We start from the raw sequence: 14,418 nt of genomic DNA on the forward strand, positions 1-14,418 counted from the left end.
TATCACCGCCTAAAATCCTCAAATCTCTCTTGCTCCTCCGGTCTCCTCAAATCTCTCCGTCGCTCTCTCAAATTGAAAAACATCAGATTTCGTTGAAGATTCCCCTGCTGCAATCCACTCGTAGAGGCGCTGCAGATTTCTCTCTCACTTCGCAGCAACAGGTAGAAAATGATTGCTAGTTTTCGATTCTTCTGTTTATGCATCGGTATTTCCGCCTCGAGCTCTTAATTTTAGTAAACAATTATGTTAGTTTGTGTTTTTTTGATAGATCGGGGCTGGATCTTCGAAGTCTGTGAGGTTTCATTGTTGTTATTTGGTATTGAGGATTTGTGCTTATTTTGTTGTTTACTTTATTAGGTTGGCGACTGCATGTTTGATATTATGTTTGACCTTCAATGCTTATGTTTCGCATCTGTATGTGTATGAATTTTATGGTTGATTGTGTATGGATTTTGGTCGTTCTTTTCATTTCAATCCAAATCAAATGCCTCAATTTATATTAAATCTATTTTGAGATGGATCCATAGCTATTGATAAGCTGTAAACTCCAGTACTGCATAGTTCATACGAACATGAAATGGAGAAAGGAAGTGTGCTCACTCTGTTATCCTAGCCAATAAAGTAAACTCCAGTGTGCAAATGTTTTGTTTTGTTTGGTTATTTTCCTCTCTGAGTGAAGTGAAGTGTAGTGAAGTGAAGTGAAGGAAGTGTGCTCACTTCACTCACGTTATGTTGTGTATAACTCTGAGGAAACAATGAGTATAAAAAAGTGTATGATATGACTTTCAGATATTTAGTACTTAAGTGTTGTAAACTTTAATTTCATTGAGAAGAAAACTTATTGATAACTGAATAAAATGTGTATAGTTACACCTCTTCATTACTCTCTGATTTAAATGAAGTTTGGTTAGGAATTATGTGTTGCTTTTGTCATAGATGTATTATGCAGTTTATAGTATTTGTATTGCACAATAATGTACTATCTATTGGATGGTAGAAATGGTTCGTGGAGGATATGCAAGGCGTATATTTTCATCTTTCATTGACACACACCTTGAGGATGTCTTGGACCTACCCGATGCTGAATTGCCCTCTGATGCTGTTGAGGAACAAGATATAGGTGGGGGTCAGCGACTACCACCTCCACCGCGTCCTCTAGATGAATGTGGCCGAAAGTATATACTCCTCAGGAATGGAGAGTAAGTGAACATAAATAAAACTACGTTTTTATAATCTTTTTGAAGTTGCTAACCATTTATTGATATTGATGCAGATTGTATCCTTCAAGAGCTGCCGCCAATATATGCCGTGATATCTTCCACAAGATAGTTCACCCTGATGCATTCACCCGAAAAAAACTTTCTAAAGCTCACATTGACATTTACTGGACAGAGTTCAAGGTAATTGTGCATTTTACAGTTATGTATGTTATTCTTAATTAGAATACACTTTTACATTTATTGGGATGATGGTGTTTTACAGTTCTGTTGAGATAATAGCCATGTCAGGCAACACATCCTTTCTACTTTCTACTTAACCCGTCTCTATCAGCTGCTAATGCTTCTTCAACTCCCCAAGAAATTACATATCATTTTCAGAAACAATCCTTAACCAGCATTTGCTATTTATTTTTCAGAAACACGCAAACGCAGAGAGCTTTGATGAAAACCTCTATAGGATTGCCTTTGGTGATAAATGTAAAGAGAGATATGGGGATTATATATATAATTTGAAACAGAAGAAGAAAAAACCAGCGTACTTTACCCAGGCTTTGTGGAATGACTACTGCAATGCGTGGAAGACACGTGCTCATGTTGAGGCATCCAAGCGATCATCTAAAAATCGCAAGCAAGGCCGGGAGACTGCTATGGGCACACATAGCAATGGCTGTGTTTCATTTGCTGAGACAGTAGAAAAGATGGTTAAAACTGAATTTTTTGGTTTATCTTGAGTACATCTTTTTATAATGCTGCTAACTCATATTCGATAATATTTGCAGACTAGAGAGAATAACGGGAGGCGCCCTACATTTTGGGAACTCTTCAACAAGACTCATAGGCTAACCCAAAAAGACTCACATGGGATGTGCTCACAGCGCGCCGCGGAAATTGAAGTAATTTCGTTTTAAATTGCTTACTAATATATTTCTTACCCTGAGCATGGTAATTTAGAACAATTAATTACTTTATATGTGTTTGTTTGTTTAAGGAGCAAGTTTAGGTGATTTAGAACAGTTAATTTAGTTCTGATCAGTTGCAAGTAAACTGAAAAAAATAGCTTGAATGGATAAATTTGATGATCAGTGATTAAAGTGATGAAAACCAGCATGGATTACTTTGAAGATCAGTGATTATGTGATCAAAAGTAGCATGAATGAATCATTTGATGGATCATTGATTAATTGATAAAGTGTGAAAGGAGAAACCTGATCTTATTTCACTTAATTTATGGTGTGCTGCTCATAAACTGATGTGTTTGTTTTTTGAAGGAGCAAGTTTATGCAAAGGCTGATGCATTACTGGCACAAGGGGTTGAAAATATTGATTACGATGCAATCTTTGCCGATCTTTTTGGGAAGGTGAAGAAGAGGAAACAGGTCCCTGGTGCTGGACAAGCAACGAGCATATATTTCCCGTTTGCTACTAGCTCGTCCACCTCTGCAGCTGCGCGCTCAGCTGAGGTCGAGCAACGAGTCCAGGAGTTACGCGAACAAGTCAGGGTTGAGGTTACAAATGAGGTTCAAGAGAGAATGCAGCTTGTGATGCAGGACGAAATTGCCAAAGTGCGTGAGGAGTCGGACAAGAAAACAGCGTCGTTGCAAGACCAGCTGAAGATCCTTAGTGAACAGTTCAATCAATTGACAAGAGGCTAGAGTCCATTTGAAGTGAAACAATTATTTTGAACTCCTTAACTATCTTTTCCCGAAGTGAACCAATTTAGTTTGAATAGCCTAATCAGCTAACTTCCTTTGAAGTGTAAAACTATGATATTTTGTTTTATGCAATTTTTTGGATCTTGCTATATATTATTGTTCCATTACATAATGGTTTATTTTTTTAATTTAGTAAATAATAATAATAATAATAATAATAATAATAATAATAATAATAATAAAAACCACTGTATATTGAATTTTCGCAAATCACCGAGCACAAATTAATAGTCGTTACATTGAGGAGAATTCCGAGTACATTAGTGCTAGCAAATTTCCTAGCACATGTACAATTAGGATAATTCCGAGCACTAATAAGTACTAGCACATTTCCTAGCACACAAACTATGCTCGAAAAATTTCAGGCTGAGTCTTTTTCCTAGCACATCCATGGTGCTCGGAACTTTTCGGGGTCACGCTCGGAATTTCCTCGGAAATGTTTCCGACGAGCGAAATGCAGAGCACGCCTTGTGCTCGATATATGCTCGGTATATAGTTATTTCCGAGCACTTTTTGACATTTCCTAGCACATCCGGTGCTTGGAAACAAGCGTTTTTTTTGTAGTGGTGACAGATTCAATTTGGGTTTCCCAGTTGCCCGGAGACCGGCCGATGAAAACCCCGGGTCCGTCTTCTCACTTGGCTCTTGGGAGATCCATTCCAAAAATACAAGCGTTTCTGCGATGCACATACAGTTGATGCTTAACAACAAAGCTATGGCATGACTCCACCAGCAATGGTCTGTCTGAGATTGAGAATGATCCACCCTTTTGTACCCCTCGAGTTGGGGGCAGATAGACTGATCCTCAACAAGACTGTACGACCCATGTCGATATTTACACCGCTCGACTTAGACCCCTCAAGGTTCCATTGTCTGTATAGATTCATCTTTCTTTCTTACTTTTTTAACGTTTTAAGGGTAATTTGCATGTAAATTCTTAAACTTTTGCTAAATTATGATTTTGCATTCCAACTTTAAAATTTGTGTATTATTTATCAAACTATTGATTTGTTCTGCTTTTGCAGTCAAAATTATTGATTTTTGACTTATTTTGCAACCATGTTTGATGCTAACATACAAATTGATGATTTACTTATGTGACCTGTGACTATTGGATGTTAACTAAAATGTTTAATTTGTTGAATTAGATATTAATAAATTTTCTAATTAAAATTATTAATTCATGGACACTATAAATATTGACTAAAACTATTAATTTTAGTTATTTAATATAATATTCAGCTGAATTGAAGAAGTACATAAACATAATATTAATCATGATGGAAAAATAAGAGTTATTCTATTTAGCCTTCGTTCAATTGTTATAATTGCTTGTGAATATTATGAAGTTGACTAAAAATTTAATACTACTAAAATTTTTTATAAGAGTATTTTTGTTGAATTTTTTTAGTTAATTTTGATTTGTTTTCAAATTAATAAACAAAAATTATATTAGTCATACATTAGATGCATATTTATTTCAGAATAAATCGTGTTATGTGATCTATTTATAATTAAAAATTAAAACTATTAAATATTGATTAAAACTAAGACGTCGTCATACCTTATTGATTAAATATTATACATTATCAAATACTATTGATTAAAACTATTAATTTTTGTTATTTAATAATTTTAATAATTAATAAAAATTTATTGATATTTAAAAATTAAAATTTAAAATTTAATTTTATAAAATTAAATCTAATATTGAAATAAAGAAACAAAGTGAAAGATGACAAAAGGGAAGAATGATAATTTTGAAATAATATCAGATTTAGTACATCACTGAAATAATATCAGATTTAAAATGTTAAAAGTGTGAAAAGATCAAATTGCCCAAATGTTCAAAAGGGTATTTTTTGTATCAAAAAATGGTAAAAGGACCAAATTTGAGACAAACCTTTAGTCCAGGGATGTCTGACGATATTATTAAAGTACAGAGACTATAGACGAGATAAATCCATAATCCAAAGACCATTTTTATAGTTAACTCTTTATTTTAACAATCGTATCAATCTAATATTTACTGAGATTATAGTCGCGATATTACAATGACATACTTTTTCATATTGCAACAATATGGTCTTCAATATTTTTTCAGTTACCTTTTTATAAATAAAATGATAATCAAATTTTAAGATTTCCAGCATCATAGATATTCCTTTTTATAAATAAAATGATAATCAAATTTTAAGATTTCCAGCATCATAGATATTCTAACTTTATTTGTTATTGCGATTTCAAGAAATAAATTACTGTTGTTATTTTAGAAGGAAGATTAAATGTGATTTTAATTATGGAGATAAAATGTTTTAAATTTTAATTATTTAGCACTACTTTGTAGACTATCAATAATCTAACGACACTCAAATAGAATTGTGTCAAGAGTTCAAAGATCAATTGATTGATTAGTAAGAGAAATACAAGAATTATAGTATATAATATCTCAACATTACGAAGAAATTAAACATGCATAGGTGTTTCTTTTTCAATTTCATGAATTTGGAACACCTTTTATGCATTGATTGCATCAAAATATAATATACTGTAATAATTATTGTTTAGGTTATCAACTGATTATTGGATCTTTAAATATAACCAAAAAAAAAAAAAAAAATTCAGACTTTCTTCTAGGATATTTTGCCAGAAAATTTATAAACTTTTGTCAAATTCAAGTTTTGTACACCAGCTTTGAAGTTGAAATCCGACTGCAAATTATTTAACTATTGATTTGTTCTTATTTTTGTAACTAATTACAATTTTGATATTGACATGGCTTAATAGGATTGTATTAAGATGACAACCATTTTTAAAATGACAGTGTACCACCGATGAGAACTCTTAGATTTAGGAGCAAATTTAATCTTAGCCTGTCACGTGGCAGACTTGCTTGCCTATGTATCGTAGATTGCTTGATTATCTTTAATTTCGTATCACATATTACTTGGAACCATATGACGAGTTGCTTGCCTATATATCGCAGATTGCTTCCCTATGTATTGCAGATTGCTTACCTAGGTTGTCATTTTATTTATGATGTCATCATAGTGCTATGATTTTGTATCTCAGATTGCTTGACTATGTATCGCAGATTGTTTGACTTGATTGTCATTTTAACTATAGTGTCACTATAGTGCACCCTATATAAACTATTCTTCAACAATGACATTATTTAATTTAGTACAAAATGATATTATTTCATTACGTAAAACATGACATGATTTTGGTTAACGTCCAATAATGTAAGCTATGTCAACCCTGAAATAATAATTTGCTGTCAAATCAAAATAAATTAATAGTTCTGTCATCTACAGTTGGATTTCAAATATGTTAAGCAAAACTATAATTTGATGAAAGTTTTGTGCAAATCATCACGTTACAAGGTAAGCTGATAAAAGAATTGCAACTAATGTCGTGAAATAGGTAAGGAAAAGCAGCCGTGTTATATAATGGTAAGTATAATCATGTACTACTATCATTTACCTAAAAAAAAAACTTTTATTAAAAGTAGCCGTGTGAAAACGAGTAGAAAATAACTAAACTCAAAAACACACAATTAATTAAACAATTTTAATCAGTTATTTGAAATCCACAACACACTATAAATACCACCTTGTATCCATACTTTTTATTTGTACATAAAAATAGAACTCAGTTCTCTTGAGGTCTCAATACATATTTTCCTGCATAAGTTACTTGTCTTTTTCACTTTTTATTTCAATATCAACTTATACATTTTTCGTGCCTCTTTGCAGATTTTTGTTGATTAAATTAAGTGCAAAAACCTTAATTCGAAATGACTTCAAATCTTTGGGTACTTAGGAATCAAATTCATGTTGTATTTGTGGACCATGAATTGAATCGTTTATACACCGCAAGCCTGATGGAAGCATGCCAGTATAGAGGTAGATATATTTTTAATGTTTTAATTATTTATATAAGTTCTACCGATATATTCATACATATATGGTCTTTTTTTATAGTTAAGTGAAAATAAATTTAAGGGGTCTCATCATGGTGAATTTGAACTTGAGACCTTTGATTGCTGAACTTGATATTTGGTTACCTTTGATTGCTGAACTTGATTTTTGGTTCTCCACATGAACGTGTCTATGGTTCTATAAGAATTAACATCATCCTTTTTGCAATTATAAATCTTGCAAAGTATTGATTTATAGGTTGCCATATAATGAAAAATAGTTTGCATTGGCGATGATAGTCCATAATCCTACGAAAAAGATATCGGCAAACAATTAAACAATTTTTAAATTGAGTTGTTTTTGGATCACACACCTATATACATATGAAAAAATGAAAGTAGATCCAATAAATGTCATAAAATTTAGATATATAATGATTATTTTAATTTAAAGTTTCTATAAATAATCTTGTATTTCACCTACAAAAATCTATTTATGCATGTTTGATAAGCTTAACTCTATCCATATGTATGTATTTGAAACCCATAAATTATTTGAAACCCTAAATATTTTCAATTAACTTAAATTTATCTTCTTTTTTATTTTATTTCTCTTTTTTTTGGTACATTAGTTACTCATTTCCAATTAGCTGGCGATGCTATCTCAATGTTAACAAATGGAAATACGAAAATCGATTTGATCATAGCAAATATCATCTCATCTGACGTAGGCAACCTTCTTCAACTAGCAGTAAGCATGGAAATACCAACAATTTGTAAGCTATTTAATTTTCTCCAAATTTGGACCTTTTCATTTCAATATTTATTTCAATTTGTAAAATATTTAATTCTCTAATATTTCATCTTGTACACATCTAGTGATGTCGAACGATGACAACCCGAGCACGGCCATTAGTGTGATTGAGAACGGGGCGTTTCTCTACATCAAGAGGCCAGCGACCCTCGAGATGCTAAGATACCTATGGCAGGATGTGGCGAGGGAGACCAGGCGCGTGATGAGAGAGCGCGAAAGGCTGGCGGCCAGCTACATTACGCCTCCGTGTGGCATCGAGTTTTGGGAAATGGAAAACCCTAACAACTTGTTCAGTGTGGATAAAGGTAAGCGTAACAGAAGCGATTACTATAACGAAAAATATGTTGAAAACGAACACAGCTTCGATAATAGTATGATGAGCCAAGGAAATGTGAAAAAAAAGATGTGCATCCATTGGACCTCAGAGCTACGCGAGAAATTTGACGAGGCTTGTTATCAACTAGGGGATGGAAGTAAGAATATTTTCCTAAATATAAAATTTTAAAACATGAATAATGCATACTATTGAAACTAGCTAACATTTATTATTTAATAATTGCTTCAATTTAGATAACTTTCCAGCGGAGATAATGAAGAAGATGAATGTGCCTGGACTAACAAGATTGCAAGTAGTAAGTCATCTTCAGGTTTGTTTTTCAACGACTTAAACTTACAATAAGTTATATCTAAAATATTTAGACATGTCAATTTTTATAGCCTACTTGTTTTGCTTGCTTTTTGAAATTAATTTTCTCTCTTATACTCTTAGATAAACTAATTTTACTTGTTAACTTTTTTTCTTATTTTATTAAAAACTAATGGTTGTAAACTTGATGAAACTTATTTAAAGGGGACGGTGTATTGAGAAGACCCTAATTTTTTAAAATTATTTTTAGAAAATGCGCCAGCTTGGCGGTGAAGACCCAGAGTCAACCCAAACGGATCCCAAGTCATCTGATGGTAAGAGGTCCAACAACAAGCGGAAGCGGTTTGGGCTCATGCCCCGAATCTTGCATGACAAATTTAAAGAGCGGGTCCAGTCATCTGATGGTCAGGGGTCAAGCCACAATCCAAGTCGGTTCGGGTCCATGCCCGAAATAATGAAGGACAAATCAAAAGACCGAGTCGGCGATCATGGATCAAGAAGAGAAATGGAGGGTGTGGCTAATGAAACAGGGATGGCTAACCAGTCCACAAATGATAATGTGGAAAACGAAACATTCTACACAAATCCCGAAAATATTGCACAAGACAAACACTCTTCTTCTTCAAGCCACTTATCATTTGATGATTATTCCTATTTTCAGTGATCTTTGATGTGTGCAGTAATTGAGCATTCTTCAATTATGTATCCATAATTGTTTTGTTTAAACTAGCTTGAAGAAGTCGATCCACATAATGATAATAATTTTATTGCTTATATATTCTTTATGTCTCTATATATATAAATGAAGTCATGCAATTACAATGTGTGTCTTTGTTAATTCGAATAAAATTAATTAATTATCATATTTAATGTTCAATCATCTTTGTATCATTATCTATTTTTACTTATATCATTATCTATTTTTTTTACTTATTTGAGAAGATGATTTGACTCAAATAAGAGGTATAATTGTCATAAGCGAGGATTTTTTCAGGTGCAGCGATGATGGCAATGGCACTGGCCCTTGCGATATTTAGGACACAAAAACAGAGACGTGGTACTTGTGTTAAAATATACTCCACCAGTTCCATAAAAATAAGGACACTTTTCTTTTTCATATGTCCCATAGAAATATCACATTTCCATTTAGAAAGTTCTTCTAAACTCATTACCAATATACATTAATTTATTTACAATTTATATCACAGGATCCACCATTAAACACTAATAATGTGGGTCATACTATCGACTAACACTATTTTAACTATATTTTTCTTCATCTCTCTTACTTTACCAATTATACATTAATTACCGTGCCATTCCAAATATCTTCATTTTTCTTGGACGGGGAGAGTACAATTTAATATGCAAAACAAAACATCCTAAATTAATGACAAATTATCTTAATCTTTTGGTTCTTTTAGAATGTTTCATTTGTGTCCCCTAATTTTAGTTAGGACCCAATAAAGAAGGATGATTTATGAAATATTGGCAGTAAATTTAGAAATTAGTGTCTTTAATTGCATTAAAAATGTCATATTCCTTTTGTTTTAGTAGTGTCGTCGTGGTGGAGCTCGAGTGGCTTGGTGCTGCCCGTGCTGGTGGCCGCCGGCTGATCGTCCCCATCAAGTCCACCGCTTCCTCTATATACAAGGGATACAATTTCTTATTTTCTAGCATAAGTTTCTAGTTCTTTTTTCACTTTTTATATGAACATAATCGTCTCATTCAAACTCTAATACATTTTCGTGCCCATTTGCAGATTTTGTTGCATTAAATTAAGATCAAAAACACTAATTCAAAATGACTTAATATCTTTCGGTTATGAGTGAACTTCATGTTCTCTTTGTGAACCATGAATGGAGTTGTTTATACACCACAAGCCTGATGGAATTATGCCAGTACAGAGGTATATATACTTTTGATGTTTCAATAAATTTATGTGCAAGTTGTATCGGTATAGTCATATAAGAATACTGCTCTTTATTACACATTAAAAAAAAAAAAGACATAAACGTGTCTGACTTTCCTAATTTTGCTTTGACTGATGTTTACTCATCTTCTTCAATTGTCAACATTCAGTCAATGATGAAAAACAAACACTTGTATCTAACATTAGTAGTTAATTATGGAGTTTGAAAAATAAGCTTTTATGGAATCACATTTATTAACATCACAAATTTCAGTTCATTTCAATTCATCTTCAAATTTTAATTTACTATTATAGACTAAAAATAAAATAATAATGACGTTAGATGCCTTCTTATATTGACCTATTTTATTTGGTTTTGCGTTCTGAGGTGTTTTGCCTTTAACGCAGCCCCAAACATTATAACATAAGTATATCCAATAAAAAATGAAAGAAAGATCCAATAACATGTCATAAAGTTATATAATGATTATTTTAATTTATAGTTAATTTCCATGAATAATCTTGTATTTCACCTAAAAAAATCTATATACGTTATAGGGGATGTAATCAATTGCTAACTAATTACCAATCCCAAATTGAGACCAATTTTCAACTATTAGATTAGAAGATCTTGTGGTTAATATAATGCCAAGTGTAATATATTTTAAATTTAAATAATTATTAATTAAATTAAAAGGGTATTAATGTCAAATCCTATATGTAGTAATTATAACTAACTATTTTCTCTCTCCTCAAAATCATCTCAAATCTTTAAATTTACGTAACTCTCTCAATTTAAATTATTTTTTCGCAAAAATATATCAAATTAAAGATAATTTAATAAGGATTCCAACGAGATCTCAATTGCATATGTTCCGACGACGTTCGGATGATGAAATTTGATATTTTTTATTTTAGTTTTCGTAAATGTTGATACCCAAATTTTTATCAACAAATACATCAAAAAATCTCAATAAAACCATGTAAAAATCTCAATAAATATGTGTTGATATTTTCTTGTACTAATGTTGATATTCTTATATCATATTGTTGATATTTGTAATACACAATGTTGATATAAAAAAACACTCACGAAAATGATCATATGATAACATAATGACGATATTACCCTTTTGTTGATATTTTGTCTACTATTTATTGAGATTTGTGAGCTTTAATCTCATCCACTCATTTTAAAATCCAAGGGTGAAAATTTAGTCTTGATTTTGGATTAGGGTGCTATAAGCATTAGAATAAGACCCTATGTTATAGTATTTCATAAGCTTAACTCTATCTATAATTATGTATTTGACCCCTATACATTACATTTTCTTTTATATTAATTTCTAAATATTTTCAATAGGTTAAATTTATTTTCTTCTTTTTTATTTATTTTATCCTTTTTTTCGTATTTTAGTTACTCCTGTCCAACTTGCTGGCGATGTTATCGCAATATTATTAAATGGAAAGACGAAAATCGATTTGATCATAGCAAATATCACCACATTTGATGTATAAAAGATTCTTGAACTAGCAGTAAGCATGGAGATACCAACAATTTGCAAGTGTTAAAATTTTTAAATTTTGTCCCACATCGACTTAGTGAAGATCCTAGCTCATCTATATAAGTATGGATAATCCTCCCTCTTATAAGTTTTTTTAAGGGATGAGTGGCTCATTTCTAATACTCCCTCCGTCCCGCTTCAGCAGTACTCTTTTCTATATTATTCTCTCTTACTTTACCATTTCCCCACTTTAACTATTTTTTATTATTTTTACAAAAAGAGGGCAGTAAAGTCAATGGGACTGTTAAAGCGGGACGGATGGAGTATGATATTTGAGCGGACCCAAGTCGATGATAAATTATCTCTTTATCTCTTCTCTTGCCTACCTCCGTAAAGTCCGATGCGTCATTCCGGCCCACACGTGAGAGGGCGTGTTAAAATGGAAAGTTGATCACTTGTGGTGGGACGGAGGGAGTATTAATATTGCATTAAAAATACACTACAGCAAAAAAGACCGGAGTTCGACATTTTTTAATACTATTAAGGACACTAATTTGTGTTTCTAATTAATACTAGAAATCACCTTTCGAGTGATTGAATACTGTTAAAACTCTTATTTTATTTCCAAAAGAATAAACAGATTATTTTTGTCATAATGTTGTTATGTTTTACATTTAATGGATGTTTATTACATGTTTAAATGTATAAGTAACTTAACAAAGTCTAAATCTTTGTTTTAGTAGACCGGTTGTGGGCGTCGTTCACTTTAAGATAACACGGTCAGTTCTGAACAAAGAAAAAGAAGAATTTCACAACCTAGATAGGCTTAGACTACCTATCGTGAAAGGTTGCAATGTCAGTTCGATTATTTCTAAGCCTTACTGAAATAAGATGACGTTCGTGTGGTATAGCAATGTCAGTCCGATTATTTCTTAAGCATTTAAATGTTTGGAAACCATCTTGTAAATGCACAAGCAAACACAATATAATAATAATATTGATTCTATTCGTGCGAAACTGCTCGAATAATACTGAATTGAGTTAAAAGTGGATTGTAGAGTTTTTGTACACAAACAATATACTATTCGTGCTCGAAACATGTTTTTCAGTAAACCAAACCTAACAATGATGCTGCGTACTTGTTTGAACTAAGCAAAAAGAGGACAACTACAATAAGCAGTTGCGAAAAAAAATATTACCTACATCCCATAATAAGAGTCACATTTCAATTTTACCATAAATGGTAAGTAGGCCTCAAATTTCATCAACTTATTTCACTCACATTTTATTATTACACTAATTTATATAAATGATACCCATACTCCACTAACCACTATTTTAAAAGCCGGACTGGACCCGCCGGTCGGACCGGTTTTGGCCGCGAAACCGGTGCTTAGCCCGGTCTGGTTCACACTAATAAACCAGTTGACATTTGGACCGTTTTGGACTGGGTAAACCGGCCGATTTGATCGGAAATCGGGAACTGGTTGAACCGGTTTTTTCCATTTACTAGTATTTTCTTAAAAATATAAAATTGATCCTAACAAGAATCAACCCCTTGACCTATTTGTTATTAAAGCATGACCTCTGCCACTCCACCACTTCCATATTTGTGACATAACATTAACTTTAATTATAATTATACGCAATAAAACTCTGAAATTTGTTATCTATATTCAATAGTATTATATTCTTGTAACTAAATAACTAACAATTTATGCATATGAAGTTATTGTGATTAAGAAAATCATTAATATATATATATATATATATATATATATATATATATATATATAGAGTCCCATTATCCACAAATCCTCTCTTAATGACCGAACTAGAGACCAAATTTGGGCCCTTAGATGTAGTTTTTAATGGATGAGATTAGACCATGCTTTATTAATTTCACTCCTTCATTAGGTAAACAATTTACTTCAATCCAGGGGTATTTTGGCCAAAATACATTTAGGGTAAAAATTTTGCAGCAACCTTCATTCAATTCACATGATTTTCTTCATTTTCAATTCTCTCTTTATCTTCTTCTCCAAAATCGACGAATTTCTTCTACAAATCGACGAATCTTCTGCAAATCAACGGATCTTATCATCAATTGAATTGAATCTCATCCTCCTCCGATGAGCTCAGCTGCAGCAGCAGCATACTACTACACCGGATGCGAACACGACTACGAGCCGCACTTCCTCGATTCCTGCTCCCTCTGCGGCAGATCGCTCTGCCAAAAAAACGACATCTTCATGTACAGGTAAAATTAGGTGAAAATCCAAGAGATTTGGAGCTGAATTGGTTAGCGGAGTTTCTAATTTGGTGGATTTTTGCAGAGGGAACACGCCGTTCTGTAGCCAGGAGTGCAGGCAGGAACAGATAGAGATGGATGAGGCGATGGAGAAGAAGAAATGGAAGAGGTCTTCTTCCTCCAAGAGATCGAGCGCTGCGAGACAGAGCTCCGACGAATCTGACATCAATAAAGCTGTACGCACTGGAGTAGTGGCTGTGGCCTGAGATTATAAACTTGATTTCAAATAATTAAGTATACAGTATTTGAGAAGAGACTACTGATAAGTTCATCGGTGAATTCACAACAACTGGATTCATTATAACAACAATTTAGTTCATTCAGTTGTGTTATTACCTCATTATAACAACAATTTAGTTCAATAAGAGTCGAATTG

The 14,418-nt window shown here is 32.4% G+C and overlaps 1 protein-coding gene across 1 annotated transcript; it reads left to right on the forward strand.

Moving 5' to 3' along the window:
- LOC125216773 lies at window positions 1-3,017 on the forward strand. The gene is made up of 6 exons (XM_048118537.1): window positions 1-161; window positions 998-1,199; window positions 1,274-1,400; window positions 1,637-1,921; window positions 2,000-2,113; window positions 2,489-3,017. The coding sequence occupies exons 2-6, from the start codon at window positions 1,000-1,002 to the stop codon at window positions 2,870-2,872; spliced, it is 1,110 nt and encodes a 369-aa protein (XP_047974494.1). The 5' UTR covers window positions 1-161; window positions 998-999; the 3' UTR covers window positions 2,873-3,017.
- Window positions 3,018-14,418: the final 11,401 nt, after the last annotated feature.

This window comes from Salvia hispanica, chromosome 3, assembly GCF_023119035.1.
Source record: "Salvia hispanica cultivar TCC Black 2014 chromosome 3, UniMelb_Shisp_WGS_1.0, whole genome shotgun sequence".
Lineage (NCBI taxonomy): Eukaryota > Viridiplantae > Streptophyta > Magnoliopsida > Lamiales > Lamiaceae > Salvia > Salvia hispanica.